At 39.5% G+C, this 17,064-nt stretch overlaps 1 protein-coding gene across 5 annotated transcripts in view; it reads left to right on the top strand.

Annotated features, from left to right (window-relative positions):
- LOC126199371 (sorbitol dehydrogenase-like) overlaps nucleotides 1-17,064 on the top strand; it is a 111,292-nt gene that overhangs the window by 39,235 nt on the left and 54,993 nt on the right. Inside the window, exon 1 of one of the 5 annotated variants that reach the window (XM_049936275.1) lies at nucleotides 12,705-13,068. The exons of 2 other annotated variants lie outside the window; for them this stretch is intronic. In XM_049936275.1, the coding sequence (XP_049792232.1) occupies nucleotides 12,765-13,068 (304 nt within the window). In that variant the 5' untranslated portion in view covers nucleotides 12,705-12,764. Of the gene's footprint in view, nucleotides 1-12,704; nucleotides 13,069-13,991; nucleotides 14,134-17,064 lie in introns of those variants that run through there. 2 more of the 5 variants (XM_049936279.1, XM_049936277.1) reach the window with 2 other exon arrangements.

Here is a 17,064-nt window from a genome sequence, read left to right as displayed (position 1 = left end):
CCTTAGGGGGAAAAAGGACAGGTATACACTCGCACACACACACATATCCATCCACACATATACAGACACAAGCAGACATATTTAAAGACAAAGAGTTGGGGCAGAGATGTCAGTCGAGGCGGAAGTGATGAGGCAAAGATGATGTTGAATGACAGGTGAGGTATGAGTGGCGGCAACTTGAAATTAGCGCAGATTGAGGCCTGGTGGGTAACGGGAAGAGAGGATATATTGAAGAGCAAGTTCCCATCTCCGGAGTTCAGATAGGTTGGTGTTGGTGGGAAGTATCCGGATAACCCGGACGGTGTAACACTGTGCCAAGATGTGCTGGCCATGCACCAAGGCATGTTTAGCCACAGGGTGATCCTCATTACCAACAAACACTGTCTACCTGTGTCCATTCATGCGAATGGACGGTTTGTTGCTGGTCATTCCCACATAGAATGCATCACAGTGTAGGCAGGTCAGTTGATAAATCACGTGGGTGCTTTCACATGCGGCTCTGCCTTTGATCGTGTACACCTTCCGGGTTACAGGACTGGAGTAGGTGGTGGTGGGAGGGTGCATGGGACAGGTTTTACACCGGGGGCGGTTACAAGGATAGGAGCCAGAGGGTAGGGAAAGTGGTTTGGGGCTTTCATAGGGATGAACTAAGAGGTTACGAAGGTTATGCGGACAGCGGAAAGACACTCTTGGTGGAGTGGGGAGGATTTCATGAAGGATGGATCTCATTTCAGGGCAGGATTTGAGGAAGTCGTATCCCTGCTGGAGAGCCACATTCAGAATCTGATCCAGTCCCGGAAAGTATCCTGTCACAAGTGGGGCACTTTTGTGGTTCTTCTGTGGGGGATTCTGGGTTCGAGGGGATGAGGAAGTGGCTCTGGTTATTTGCTTCTGTACCAGGTCGGAAGGGTAGTTGCGAGATGCGAAAGCTGTTGTCAGGTTGTTGGTGTAATGGTTCAGGGATTCTGGACTGGAGCAGATTCATTTGCCATGAAGACCTAGGCTGTAGGGAATGGACCGTTTGATGTGGAATGGGTGGCAGCTGTCATAATGGAGGTACTGTTGCTTGTTGGTGGGTTTGATGTGGACGGACGTGTGAAGCTGGCCATTGGACAGGTGGAGGTCAATGTCATGGAAAGTGGCATGGGATTTGGAGTAGGACCAGGTGAATCTGATGGAACCAAAGGAGTTGAGGTTGGAGAGGAAATTCTGAAGTTCTTCTTCACTGTGAGTCCAGATCATGAAGATGTCATCAATAAATCTGTACCAAACTTTGGTTTGGCAGGCCTGGGTAACTAAGAAGGCTTCCTCTAAGTGACCCATGAATGGCACGGCCGGGATGATTGGGTTTGTGGATTTTAGGAAGAAGGTATAAGGTAGGGGTGCGGGGTGTCGGTGGGGTCAGGAGGTTGATGGAGTCAGGTGAAAGGTTTTGCAGGGGGCCTAAGGTTCTGAGGATTCCTTGAAGCTCCACCTGGACATCGGGAATGGGGTTACCTTGGCAAACTTTGTATGTGGTGTTGTCTGAAAGCTAACGCAGTCCCTCAGCCACATACTCCCGACAATCAAGTACCACGGTCGTGGAACCCTTGTCCGCCGGAAGATTGACGATGGATCGGTCAGCCTTCAGATCATGGATAGCCTGGGCTTCAGCAGTGGTGATGTTGGGAGTAGGATTAAGGTTTTTTAAGAAGGATTGAGATGCAAGGCTGGAAGTCAGAAATTGCTGGAAGGTTTGGAGAGGGTGATTTTGAGGAAGAGGAGATGGGTCCCGCTGCGATGGAGGACGGAACTGTTCCAGGCAGGGTTCAATTTGGATGGTGTCTTGGGGACTTGGATCATTAGGAGTAGGATTAGGATCATTTTTCTTCGTGGCAAAGTGATATTTCCAGCAGAGAGTACGAGTGTAGGACAGTAAATCTTTGACGAGGGCTGTTTGGTTGAATCTTGGAGTGGGGCTGAAGGTGAGGCCTTTGGATAGGACAACTTCTTCACTTTTGAAGGCCAGACATACCAACAATTAAAGGGAACAGCCATGGGTACCAGGATGGCCCCCTCATACGCCAACCTATTCATGGGTCGCTTAGAGGAAGCCTTCTTAGTTACCCAGGCCTGCCAACCCAAAGTTTGGTACAGATTTATTGATGACATCTTCATGATCTGGACTCACAGTGAAGAAGAAATTCAGAATTTCCTCTCCAACCTCAACTCCTTTGGTTCCATCAGATTCACCTGGTCCTACTCCAAATCCCATGCCACTTTCCATGACGTTGACCTCCACCTGTCCAATGGCCAGCTTCACACATCCGTCCACATCAAACCCACCAACAAGCAACAGTACCTCCATTATGACAGCTGCCACCCATTCCACATCAAACGGTCCCTTCCCTACAGCCTAGGTCTTCGTGGCAAACGAATCTGCTCCAGTCCGGAATCCCTGAACCATTACACCAACAACCTGACAACAGCTTTCGCATCTCACAACTACCCTCCCGACCTGGTACAGAAGCAAATAACCAGAGCCACTTCCTCATCCCCTCGAACCCAGAATCCCCCACAGAAGAACCACAAAAGTGACCCACTTGTGACAGGATACTTTCCGGGACTGGATCAGACTCTGAATGTGGCTCTCCAGCAGGGATACGACTTCCTCAAATCCTGCCCTGAAATGAGATCCATCCTTCATGAAATCCTCCCCACTCCACCAAGAGTGTCTTTCCGCCGTCCACCTAACCTTCGTAACCTGTTAGTTCATCCCTATGAAATCCCCAAACCACCTTCCCTACCCTTGTAACTGCCCCCGGTGTAAAACCTGTCCAATGCACCATTACATCACCACCTACTCCAGTCCTGTAACCCGGAAGGTGTACACGATCAAAGGCAGAGCTACGTGTGAAAGCACCCACGTGATTTACCAACTGACCTGCCTACACTGTGAAGCTTTCTATGTGGGAATGACCAGAAATAAACTGTCCATTCGCACTGAATGGACACAGGCAGACAGTGTCTGTTGGTAATGAGGATCACCCTGTGGCTAAACATGCCTTGGTGCACGGTCAGCACATCTTTGCACACCGTCCGGGTTATCTGGATACTTCCCACTAACACCAAACAGTCAGAACTCCGGAGATGGGAACTTGCCCTTCAGTATATCCTCTCTTCTCGTTATCCGCCAGGCCTCAACCTCTGCTAATTTCAAGTTGCCGCCGCTCATACCTCACCTGTCTTTCAACAACTTCTTTTCGTCTGTAGTTCTGCCTTGACTGACATCTCTGCCGAATCCCTTTGCCTTTACAAATGTCTGCTTGTGTCTGTGTATGTGTGGTTGGATATGGGTGTGCGTGCGAGAGTATACGTGTCCTTTTTTCCCCCTAAGGTAAGTCTTTCCGCTCCCGGTATTGGAATGACTCCTTACTCTCTCCCTTAAAACCCACATCCTTTCGTCTTTCCCTCTCCTTCCCTCTTTCCTGATGAAGCAACAGTTTGTTGCGAAAGCTTGAATTTTGTGTGTATGTTTGTTTGTTTGTGTAATTATGTATGGTCCGCTGTATAGTAGTTACCACTTACACTTTAGTTTTCCAATTTTTGTCAATTTGGGATGTGTTCTAAGTAACACCTTTCATCCTATAAAAATTGTTTTGTATGTTTCAATTTCCTGTCATAAATTCATTTCCTGTAATTAGGCCAGGTTTCAAATTTGATTACTGCTTGTCATATTTTATCATTCAGTGATAATTCCTGTATCGGTATCTTGGGAAAATGTTTCTCCCACTCATCTACTTGTTTGCAATGGAACATCAGCTCATTTGGTGTAAATGCAGTAGCTATAGGGGGAGGTTGTTAACAACTTTTAAGAAGGGGGTGACATATTCAATCAAATTGATATGTTTACAAGATATATAGGTCCTTAAAAACCTGTTGAATTCCTCAAACACCCTCTATGGGGGATGCTTCAGGATGAAATTTGGATACTAAAATGTGTTTGATTTGGTTATAATCCACAAATTCTTTCCATTTACATCCAACAAAATATTACGCATTATCTATTAACATGACTTCTGGTTTTCCCACTCTTACAAAATAATCCTCTTTGATTTTAGTATAACTGATCTGGCTGTAATGTTCTGTACAGCACACAATTTTATGTATTTGCTGAAAACATCATGCAGAACTACTATATACTTTACCTCTAGAATAGGGTCCATCCACACCCAGAAATACCTTTTCTAGAGGTTTTTTAGCCACAATGGGATGCATTTCAGTCTGTTTGGAGATATTAGAATGTTTTGTTTTCTGGCAGACAATACACTTTATTACCACCTTTAGCACTCTTCATCTAAGGTTAGGGAAATAACAATATTTACCTAGTTTATCAGTGAACTTTGCAGTGCCATAATGGCCCCAAATATTGTGTGTGCCAGATAAAATCATCCACATATTCCTCTGGCAAGCACGCCTGCCATTGTTCTTGTTTGAGATGGTCCCTACAGAACAGAACACCTTTGTGAATAGTGAAAAACCTCTTTAACTTTTCATCACCATAAGTTTTACTCTTGCCTTACTCCAGTGTGTGTCTTTCTGCTGTAATTGCTCAAGGTAGTATGGTCGGGAGTGTTTTGTCTTCCATAAACTTAGCTCTTATTTCACCTTCCTGCTCTAAAAGATTGTTAAAGCCTGAAATAAGTTCTGCAGAAATTTTTACGAAGTCTCAGGCAGTGTTCAGGAAAGATAGATTAGGCAGAATTGGTGGTGGAGTGTTTGTGTCTGTCAGTAGTGGTTTATCTTGTAGCGAAGTCGAAGTAGATACTCCGTGTGAATTGGTATGGGTGGAGGTTATACTTAACAGCCGAACTAAGTTAATAATTGGCTCCTTCTACCGACCCCCAGACTCTGATGATATAGTTGCTGAACAGTTCAGAGAAAATTTGAGTCTCGTAACAAATAAATACCCCACTCATACGGTTATAGTTGGTGGGGACTTCAACCTTCCCTTGATATGTTGGCAAAAATACTTGTTCAAAACCAGTGGTAGGCAGAAAACATCTTCCGAGATTGTCCTAAATGCTTTCTCTGAAAATTATTTCGAGCAGTTAGTCCACGAACCCACGTGAATTGTAAATGGTTGCGAAAACACACTTGCCCTCTTAGCCACAAACAATCCAGAGCTAATAGAGAGCATCATGACTGATACAGGGATTAGTGATCACAAGGTCGTTGTAGCTAGGCTCAATACCATTTCTTCCAAATCCACCAGAAACAAATGCAAAATAAATTTATTTAAAAAAGTGGATAAAGTGTCACTACAAGCCTTCCTAAGAGAGAATCTCCATTCCTTCCGAACTGACTATGCAAATGTAGATGAGATGTGGCTCAAATTCAAAGATATAATAGCAACAGCAATTGAGAGATTCATACCTCATAAATTGGTAAGAGATGGAACTGATCCCCCATGGTACACAAAACAGGTCCGAACGCTGTTGCAGAGGCAATGTAAAAAGCATGCGAAGTTCAGAAGAACGCAAAATCCCGAAGATTGGCTAAAATTTACAGAAACGCGAAATTTGGCACGTACTTCAATGCGAGATGCCTTTAATAGGTTCCACAACGAAACATTGTCTCGAAATTTGGTAGAAAATCCAAAGAAATTCTGGTTGTATGTAAAGCACACAAGCGGCAAGACGCAGTCAATACCTTCGCTGCGCAGTGCCGATGGTACTGTTACCGACGACTTTCCCGCTAAAGCGGAGTTATTGAACGCAGTTTTCTGAAATTCCTTCACCAGGGAAGACGAATGGAATATTCCAGAATTTGAAACGCGAACAGCTGCTAGCATGAGTTTCTTAGAAGTAGATACCTTAGGGGTTGCAAAGCAACTCAAATTGCTTGATACCGGGAAGTCTTCAGGTCCAGATTGTATACCGATTAGGTTCCTTTCAGATTACGCTGATACAATAGCTCCCTATTTAGCAATCATATACAACCGCTCGCTCACCGATATATCTGTACCTACAGATTGGAAAATTGCGCAGGTCGCACCAGTGTTTAAGAAGGGTAGTAGGAGTAATCCATCGAACTACAGACCTATATCATTGACGTTGGGTTGCAGTAGGGTTTTGGAGCATATACTGTATTCAAACATTATGAACCACCTCGAAGGGAACGATCTATTGATATGTAATCAGCATGGTTTCAGAAAACATCATTCTTGTGCAACACAGCTAGCTCTTTAATCACACAAAGTAATGGCCGCTATCTACAGGGGATCTTAAGTTGATTCCGTATTTCTAGATTTCTGGAAAGCTTTTGACACCGTTCCTCACAAGAAACTTCTAATCAAGCTGCGAGCCTATGGGGTATCATCTCAGTTGTGTGACTGGATTCGTGATTTCCTGTCAGGAAGGTCGCAGTTCATAGTAATAGACGGCAAATCATCAAGTAAAACTGAAGTGTTATCAGGTGTTCCCCAGGGAAGCGTCCTGGGACCTCTGCTGTTCCTGATCTATATAAATGACCTGGGTGACAATCTGAGCAGTTCTCTTAGGTTGTTCGCAGTTGATGTTGTAATTTACCATCTAGTAAGGTCATCCGAAGACCAGTATCAGTTGCAAAGCGATTTAGAAAAGATTGCTCTATGGTGTGGCAGGTGGCAGTTGACTTTAAATAACAAAAAGTGTGAGGTGATCCACATGAGTTCCAAAAGAAATCCATTGGAATTCGATTACTCAATAAATAGTATAATTCTCAAGGCTGTCAATTCAACTAAGTACCTGGGTGTAAAAATTACGAACAACTTCAGTTGGAAAGATCACATAGATAATATTGTGGGGAAGGCGAGCCAAAGGTTGTGTTTCATTGTCAGGACACTTAGAAGATGCAACAAGTCCACTAAAGAGACAGCTTACACTACACTCGTTTGTCCTCTGTTAGAATATTTCTGCGGGTGTGGGATTCTTACCAGGTGGGATTGACGGAGTACATCGAAAGGGTGCAAAAAAGGGCAGCTCATTTTGTATTATCATGTAATAGGGGAGAGAGTGTGGCAGATATGATACGCGAGTTGGGATGGAAGTCATTAAGGCAAAGACGTTTTTCATTGCGGCGAGATCAAAAAATGGCTCTGAGCACTATGGGACTTAACATCTATGGTCATCAGTCCCCTAGAACTTAGAACTACTTTAAACCTAACTAACCTAAGGACAGCACACAACACCCAGTCATCACGAGGCAGAGAAAATCCCTGACCCCGCCGGGAATCGAACCATGGAACCCAGGCGTGGGAAGCGAGAACGCTACCGCACAACCACGAGCTGCGGACACGGCGAGATCTATTTACGAAATTTCAGTCACCAACTTTCTCTTCCGAATGCGAAAATATTTTGTTGAGCCCAACCTACGTAGGTAGGAATGATCATCAAAATAAAATAAGAGAAATCAGAGCTCAAACAGAAAGGTTTAGGTGTTCGTTTTTCCCGCTGTTCGGGAGTGGAATGGTAGGGAGATAGTATGATTGTGGTTCGATGAACCCTCTGCCAAGCACTTAAATGTGAATTGCAGAGTAATCATGTGTAGATGTAAGCCCTGTGGTGATCGAAAAGAGTATCAGCTATCATGTTCTGGTTTTCTTTTGTACACTATTTCAAAAATCTAATTTTTGAAGATACATACACTACCTGGCTATCCATTGGTGTAGCAATTTACAAGTTAACAAAAATGATAGGGACTGATGGTCACAGTATACTTATGAGTGTTTACCCGAAAGGAAATATTCAACCATTTTAACCCTTTTGTGGTTTTTACTCATTTTTTAGAATTTATTAAGGTACCTCAGCTTTTACAGAATCTTATTTGGGTCAGAATTACAAATATGCCTTTGAATAATTTTTAACTTGAACCATTTTCTCAAAAAAAAAAAAAAAAAAAAAAAAAAAAATGATGGTGGACGCATACGTCCCACTGATCATTCCTGGAACCGATTTTCCTCACAATGAAGTTGCTACAAATTAGTGTAAAATTTATGAACAAGGCGTATTTGCACCAGTATTTAACATTAATGTATTGGAAATTAAATGTAACACATTTTTGCCAAACAAACATGTGGTATACTTTATTATTTCCAACGAAAAATACATTTGCTACTTTGTGAATATTACTTACATTGCGTGAAATGCAAAGTGGCACATTACAGGATGAACAAACACATTTTGTTCATTTTTCAGTGTCTTTTGTGCTGCAAAACCTACACCGCCTCCTGGTCTTTTGCCCCTTGGTAATATGAGACCCGACATTCATAAGCCTTACTTCCTGTGGCACTGCAGTGACACCTCTTTTGCTAGAACAGAAAGCAGGTGGTGGGCCCTTCTTCATTCTTGATGAAAATCCATTTATCAACTGCCTTGCTAGTCTCATTTGAAGTGACAGCTGGTTTGCATTTCGTCTTGACAGTCGAAATAGTACATAAGAGTTGACGATAGCTAAGTCAACAAAAAAATAAAATAGTCGGTGCCACCATTTTACTGATTGCCTACCAACCATATACCTTTCTCGTAGCTGGTCAAAACGATCTACTCCACCCATAGTACTATTATAAACATGTACTACTTCAGGACATGAAATGCTGATTGTGGATCCATCTTTCAATTTTCTTTTGATGAATACAATATCTTTAGGATTATGTGCAGTGGAAAGGAGACAGACTGCTTTGCTATCTTGCCACTTAACAGCAGCAACACCAGATTTGACAGCAAAAGCAAACTCTCCACGGTTTAGACTTGGTAATTTACTCGCCAAAAATGGAGGTAGGCCTTTTCTGTTTCCTCTGACGGTACCACAGCTATAAAGCCCCGTTTTCTCAGTTCCTTCATTAGTCTAAATGTTGAAAAGAAATTATCAAAAACCACAGTTATATTGGAATTAAAAAATGGTTTACAGAGTTCCAGCACTACTCTTTCACACATTTGGCAATCTTTGAATTCCCCTCCACTGGCAGCAGATTTACCTGTGTAGACATAAAAATTTGAAATAAAACCTGTGTTTGCATCAGCAAGGCACCAAATTTTGTAACCTCTTTTTACAGGTGTCATGGGCATGTACTGTTTCAGGCTTGTTCTTCCTTTGAATGAAACCATTGACTCATCAATTGCAAGTGAAGTAGAAGGGTGATTTACTTTCAAACAGTTTTTGTTTAGGCCTGAGATAAGTGGTCTGATTTTGTACAACTTGTCATAACCAGGATCGTTTGTTGCTGGCTGAAACAAATTATCATTGCAGTGAAGGTTCTCTATTATTTTCTTATAGTGAGCAAGTGTCATAACTTTTGATACTGCATTTACATTTAGATATGGGTCTGAGCTCCAGTAACTGGGTGCTTCAGGTAATTGCTGAATACCCATTACTATGATAATACCCAGAAAAGCTTTTAGTTCCTGAACTGTGAGTTCCCTCCACTGTGCACTATTCTTCTGTTTGGCATACAAATTTGTTTGAAATCAGATCTCTTGCATCATCGAATCGTCAAATAATTTTTCAAAATGCACAAGTTCATTGTCTGCCAAAGCAAAGTTTACTGTTGCTTTTGGGTCGAACACTGAGGGTAAATTTAGTTCTTCAAAGTGAGTTAGATCATCATCCCAGTGAGAATCTGTAAATTCACCAGTTTCATCATCTTGCTCAAAATGCACTCCACTTTCACTCGCAACACTGATGTTTTCATCTATCAATGAATCTAGTTGCACATCGTTGTTGACAATCTGTTCCATATAATTGTGTGTCCATGTTTCTAATGGTGTGCTTGGAGTAGACAAATGATCATGAGATGAAAAAAACCACCTCTAGATCATCATCATCAGCTTCAATGTTCGATTCTTCTGGATTTCTGGCAGTGAAAATAAAAAAATCCAGGATCTTGCTGTCTCGCAGTTTCTGCATAAAGTAACAATAATATGTCTTAGTTCTAAACCACATACTGTACTTTTACTAGCACAAAATGTTACAGAAAAAAAGCTGTTTCTCTGAAATATAAGTCATAAAACATCCTAACATAAAGGAACCATAGGATCACACAATGGTTACTGGGACACATGTGTCCCACTAACAACGCTAAAAAAATATTTTAGAAGTAAAATACGTTTTAGAAATTGTAGTTGTCATTTGTAAATATCTAAGAAAGTGAAAATAGCAAAAATACTTACTTTGGACTTTTTAGTAGTCAGAATACGACAAAAACTGTCTTGAGACACAAGAAATTGAAGTTTTGAAGCAGAAACTCACACGACAATGCACTGCAACAGTCATAGCCTTCTATAGACTGAGAATTCCAGTGCCTCGATTTTTTTCTGAGTTCAGAAGAGCTGCCAACAGATGGCAGGACTGAGCAGAAATATGCAACTCGCTTCCCTGTGTTTTAAATAAGGCCCAAAATTAGTGGGACATATGTGTCTCAGCAACCGTGAAAGGGTTAAAGGATCAAATTACATCCAAACCCTCGAACCCCATAACTGAATATTAAACTTCAGCTTCGGGTAAGATGCGAATGTTGAAGCTAATTACTTTAGGGATGAGATTTTCCTCTTCTTCTACCATTTGAAAATGGCATGCACCCAAACCTTGAGAAGATGCATTGGTGTATAAGCAAAACTTCTTCATGTCTGGTTGAGATAAAATAGTAGCATTTAATAAGGCTTGCTTATTGTTCTTGAAATCAGTTTGACATTGCTTGTCCCATAACATAGGTCTATTTTTCCGGAGAAAATTTGCATAAAGCATCACTGTTCTTAAGTTGGTTAGGCATGAATTTCCTGAATTGTTTCGAAGAACAGGACTGATGCTAATGGCATCAAGTTTTTTAGGATCTGGAAGTGTCCCTTCCAAAGAGATTATGTGTCCTAAAAATTTTATCTTTTCTTGTCTGACATAAGATTTCTTGGGATTTGCTGTTACTCTTTGTTTGGCCCAATTGGGTGTGGTGACTAAAAGGTCATCCACGTGTACTGTTACCTTACTCAAAAGTTTGGGTCCTAGCACTTTGTCCAGAGCAAAGATAAATACACCTGCACTTACGTTCAATTCAAATGTTAATACTTGAAATTTGAAGCTCCTGCCCTACATATGAAGATGGTATACTTCTGACTTTCTTCAAGTAGTTTTATTTGCCAATAAGAGAATCAGATATCAAGTATAGTAAGAAATTTAGCATCAGGGAATTTCATAAGTGTTCCTCTAAATTGTCTGGATGTGTTTCTACTGGTACAATGATCTTATTAATGTTATTTGTGTCGAGGACCAAGTGCACCTTGCCATCTGGCCTACTCACAGCCCAAATAGGACTAAAATAAGGTGAAAATGATGGTTGTATTTTGCCCCGTTGAAGCATCCTGTTAGTCTCTTTTCTTACTGCTTCACTCTTTGGTCATGGTATAGGATATAAAGTAGAACAAAAAGTTTTGTGACAATGTACTTCCATTTTGTATAAAAAATACTGGTCTTTTTTCAAATACATGTATGTAAGCAAGTATCGGTTCCCTAAGTTCCACTTTATGTTCTTTAGACAAGCACTTTTATTCACCTACCTTCATGTTTATTGTGACGACATTTACCTCATCTGTTACCGACTGTTCATTGTTCTATATGTTGATAAACATGACTATGGGATTTGCCAATTTAATCTCAAAGTCATGAGTAACTTCAGTTTTACGTCTATCAGTACTCCCCCTGATTACGTCCATTGCAAATAACTATTTTCATTCCAACATACACTTATATCTCATGAAGCTGAAATCAACAAAATCTGCATTTTCAACATTTGAAGAGTTATCCCCTTTTACCAATAAGCAATTAAATTATCTCACAGAATATATTAATTCAAAACTCAGCTGGACCTACTATGTTCTACGCTCACTACAATTCTGATGTACTGTACTGATAAAACTGTAAATAGTGCATATCATTCCTCCTTTCATTCTCTTCCTAAATATGGGGTCACATTTTGGGGAAACTATAAAGCAGTTATCAGTACAACCAAACTATAAAAAAAGATTTTTAGAATCATGTCAGATGCAAAGTCATCTGGAAGCATTGTTAAAACTTTCTGCTATTCCTCCTTTACCAGGTATCTATATTATGGAAACTCTTATATTCTTTAAAATAAATGTAATAGGTAAGGACAGTAAATTGCTGAAAACTGTGATATTCATGACCACTTTACCAGAGAAAAGAAAAAGTACATGTAACCAAAATCAGTTCATCCCTATGCCAAAATGGTTCTTTCAATGTAGGTGTTAAACTTCATAACTAACTTCCTCAAAACATAAAAGCAAATACTGAGATCAGAATCCTTAAAGTCATATTTACAGAATCACTGTGTCTACTCCATTGAAGAATATTTAAATGTATAAAGCTTATTAGATACATATTTAAGTGTATGAAGTACATTACTTGTAATTTTAAATATTTAGCAACTGGTGTGCTTAGAATTAACTTTCATCTGTATACATATAAACCTACTTGTCCATAGTATTATGCATAAACTGCTTATATAGACAACAAGACTAATAAAAATACAATGCAGTATAAAATTCATTTACACCTGTCTGTAAGGAAGTGTGCCATAGATGGCGGAGATGTTGTGTGTACAAGTGAGTAGTGTTCCTGCGAAAAACGAAAATAATATCAGTAAAAGTACAGTGTGTGTGAATTGTAAGGACGAAATTATTAAGTTAAATGAGTGTATTTCTAGCCTTCAGCAAATCGTCAGTGTATTGAGTAGTGAGATGTCAGAACTTCGAAAAGAAATAAGTGAGTCATTAGTCAAACAAACGGCCAGTTCTCTTCCGCAAAAAAACTCTAACGAGTGGACAAATATACCATATAAAAACAGAGGTGTGAATACGAAAGCATCACCAGGGAGTAAAAACACCAAGCAGTTGGCTGTTAAAAACAAATTTCAAGTTCTTTCCGTGAGTGAAGATGCGGATTTAGGCCTAACATCGGTAAGGGAACATGAACTTTTGAACAAACTTTGTAATCAGAATGGTGATACAGGCTCTGAGTTCAGCATTAACGCAAACAATGAAGGTGCGAAATTGAGCATGCCATCTATTGTACATAATTTATTTATTTATTCTTTGAGCATGGACTCCAGCTGAAAATCCAGCTGGGAGTATTTGGTGTGTCATACAATAGGCTATTAACATCAAACTTGATTTCATTATATATAAATGAAACAAATGATTAAACAGAAACAGTCCATAATCATATAAAGGTATTACATGTTTCACATTATATGTACACACAAATCCAAACAACATACATGATAATTTTTATAGGTACATTTCAGTAATGATATAACATATTAAACACCATCTTAGTATTCACTCAAACTGTATATACATTTCTCTGTGAATCTATTGCACGTAGTAATGAGAAAGACACTATCAATTAAAACGTACAACAGTGCAAAGACGAAAGTAATGTATTATTTTTAACGGACAGCCACGGCAGAAAAATGACGAGACTATTCAAAGAAAACACGAAATACGACGCAACAGGTTTTGTGAAGCCATGAGCAACAGCAAAAAACATTATTGGTGTTGATTTACAAGACAAAATGTCGGGAAAAAATGACTATGTCGTGTGTATAGCGGGTGCAAATGATGTTGCGAAAAACGAAGCAAATAACTGTCTCACTGAACTAAAGAAATTTCTGGAACGCAGTAAACAAAAAAATACGATAGTTGCAACATTACCACACAGATATGATCTAATGTATCACTCGTGTGTAAATAAAGAAATTCGTAAAACTAACATTAAAATAAAACAGATGTGTTCTTTGTTTGGAAAATGTAGCGTCCTTGATATAGGCAAATTGGACAGATGCCAGCATACCAAACACGGTATGCATCTAAATTATGAAGGAAAAAACTTTGTATGTAAAATGATAAAAGAAATCATTGCGAACAGAGAGAGAGCGAACAGAAAAATTCCATGTACCGGTATGGGACCAGTCTCAGCAAAAGAAAAAGAAGCATCCTCAAAAGCAGCAGAATCGTCAGTGGCGGAATCAACAGCTAAAACAACATATTCAGCGGTAACTATTGCCCGTCCTACACGCAACAGAAAACAAACTCAGCGTTTTTTATGGTGAGTAACACGAGAGATGAGGATTCAAAGTTGCGTGAAGCATCTCTCTCGTGTGTTCAATATGAGTTTTCCACAGCCCAAGCAATACTATCAACTAATGTACTGAAAAAAGCCACTCCTAGCAAACATCACGCAAATGCAGAGGTGAGAAAAAATCAAACTTTGTCTTTATTCCACCAAAATATATGTAGCCTCAAGAATAAAATAGACCAGTTGCTAATAAATTTAAAAGACGAGTGTGAAAGTGAGCCTGATATACTGTGTTTCTCAGAACATCACGTTATGAATGGGATCCACATGATACAGATTGAGAACTTTAGTTTAGTTACTCATTACTGTAGATCTGTTATGGAAAAAGGTGGTGTTGCAACATTTATAAAAAATAATATAATGTATAAATCCCTAGATTTAAGCAAATACTGTGATGAACAACATTTTGAGGTGTGTGGCATTGAGTTAACAGCAGATAGTGCAACTGTTACTGTTCTGGCTGTTTACAGGGCACCTGCTGGTAATCTAAATGTATTTCTAAGACAAACTGAATCACTTCTGGCCCACCTATGTAGGAAAACTAAATCTATCATTGTTATGGGTGACTTCAATGTGGACCTTTTAACAGAAATAGAAACAAGACAGATTTTGAACATTTAATGTACTGTTACAATTTAGTACCAGTGGTGGACAGTCCAACTAGAGTAACTGCCAGCTCTAGCCCTTTAATAGATAATGTATTTGTAGATAAGGATATTTGCAATAATTTAACCATGAAAAATATTATAAATGGGCTCTCTGATCATGAAGGGCAATTCCTCACTCTAAACCAAATGAATGTACAAAGAAAAGAAAATTTCATTTGGAAAAAATTTAGGATTATAAACAGACACACCACTGAAACCTTTAATCAGCAATTACGGCTTGTGGACTGGTCTCCTGTATATGCTACAGTTGATGTTAATTCAAAATTTAATATATTTATCAGTGAAGTTACAAGCCTTTTAGAAGAAGCATTTCCTAAAAAATCAGTGAGAGAAAACCTGTTCAAATCTGGAAACACGCCTTGGATTGCTAAAGGCATCAAAATCTCTTGTAAAACAAGAAGAGAACTATATGCTGCAACCAGGCGTTCAAATGATAACAGTAGGATTACACACTATAAAATCTACAATAAAGTTCTGAATAAGACAATTCAGGCAGCAAAGAACATGTGCTTGGAGGCAGAAATTGACAACTCGAGCAATAAAGTAAAAACTATCTGGAAATTTGTAAAGAAGGAAACGGGGAAAAATGCAGTTTGTAGTGAAAATATCCAAATCAAAAGTGAGGGTAATCTTGTTAGCGATCCAAAAACAGTTGCAGACACATTCAACTACAATTTTTTAACAGTAACAGAAAAAATAGGTTTACAAGGGTCCATGAAGCAAGCCATCAATCTTTTGAAAGCTAGAGTACCTGGTTTAGTGCAACACATGAAGGTAAAAACAGTCACTATTCAAGAAATTGAAAGAGTTATTAAATCCCTGAAAAGTAAAAACTCTGCTGGAATTGACAACATTTCTAACAAATTATTAAAATACTGCGCCAGCCATGTAAGTAAAGTCCTTTGCCACATTTTTGATGCGTCACTTAAGCAAGGAATAGTTCCTGAGAGGCTTAAGTATGCAGTTGTAAAACCGCTGTATCAGAAGGGGGATAAGACGGATACTGCTAACTATAGGCCAATATCACTACTGACAAGCTTTTCAAAAGTTTTAGAGAAACTAATGCATGCCAGGATAGTTAAGCATCTCAGTGAACACAATAGCTTCAGCAAAAGTCAGTTTGGATTTCAGAAAGGTTTGTCAACAGAAGATGCAATATTTGCATTTACTGGCAAACTCTTGGAATCTATCAACAAAAAACTGAAAGTGACTGGCATATTTTGTGACCTAACAAAAGCATTTGACTGTGTAAATCACCAAATTCTTTTACAAAAAGCTGCACATCTCGGTATAAGTGGTGCAGCAGGGTAATGGCTCGACTCATATCTGTCAAACAGAAAACAAAAAGTTGTAGTAGATAGTCAAGATGGTGTCCCAATATCTTCAGAATGGGGTACCATTACATGTGGAGTGCCGCAGGGCTCAGTTCTGGGCCCCCTACTTTTTATTATATTTATAAATGATCTTCCTCTCTCTACGGAATATTGTAGATTCACCATTTTCGCGGATGACACTACACTAGTTATTGATAATTCGGAAGATAAGCTTGAGGTAACGGCAAATAAGGTTTTAAATGAAACGGTGAACTGGTTCAACATTAATGGTCTTATTTTAAATTACTGTAAAACAAACTACATTCAGTTCCACAAAACATACAAAGATGAGGAAATATTTGTAAAGGTAGGTGAGCAGACAATAACCAGGGTTGATTCCTCAAAACACCTAGGCTTGCATATTGATAGCAAACTGAATTGGTCCAACCACATCGTGGATCTGTGCAAAAGACTAAGTTCAGCAACATATGCATTGCACATTGTTTCTTCTTATAGAAATATGGAAACCATGAAGTCAGCGTATTATGGTTACTTTCATGCAATTATGGCATTTGGAATTATATTTTGGGGAAATCAGCCACTGGCTAAAAAAGTACTGTGTGTACAAAAAAGAGCCGTAAGGATCATGTGTGGAGTCCATCCTAGAGCCACATGCAGGAATCTTTTTAAGAAGCTTGAAATACTTACATCCACTGTGCAATATATATTCTGATTGATGTGCTTCATAAGGAAAGAAAAATCCATCTTTAAGCTGAATAGTGCATATCACAGTCACAATACTAGAAGTAAACATGATATCCACTATGAACAGCCAAATCTAAGTATGGTGCAGAAAGGAGTCCATTTCAGTGGCTGTAAGATTTTTAATGCCCCCCCTTCAAGAATTAAGTGTTTGGTAG

The sequence above is a fragment of the Schistocerca nitens genome, chromosome 8, assembly GCF_023898315.1.
Source record: "Schistocerca nitens isolate TAMUIC-IGC-003100 chromosome 8, iqSchNite1.1, whole genome shotgun sequence".
NCBI lineage: Eukaryota > Metazoa > Arthropoda > Insecta > Orthoptera > Acrididae > Schistocerca > Schistocerca nitens.
This window is presented reverse-complemented; position numbering and strand designations above follow the sequence as displayed.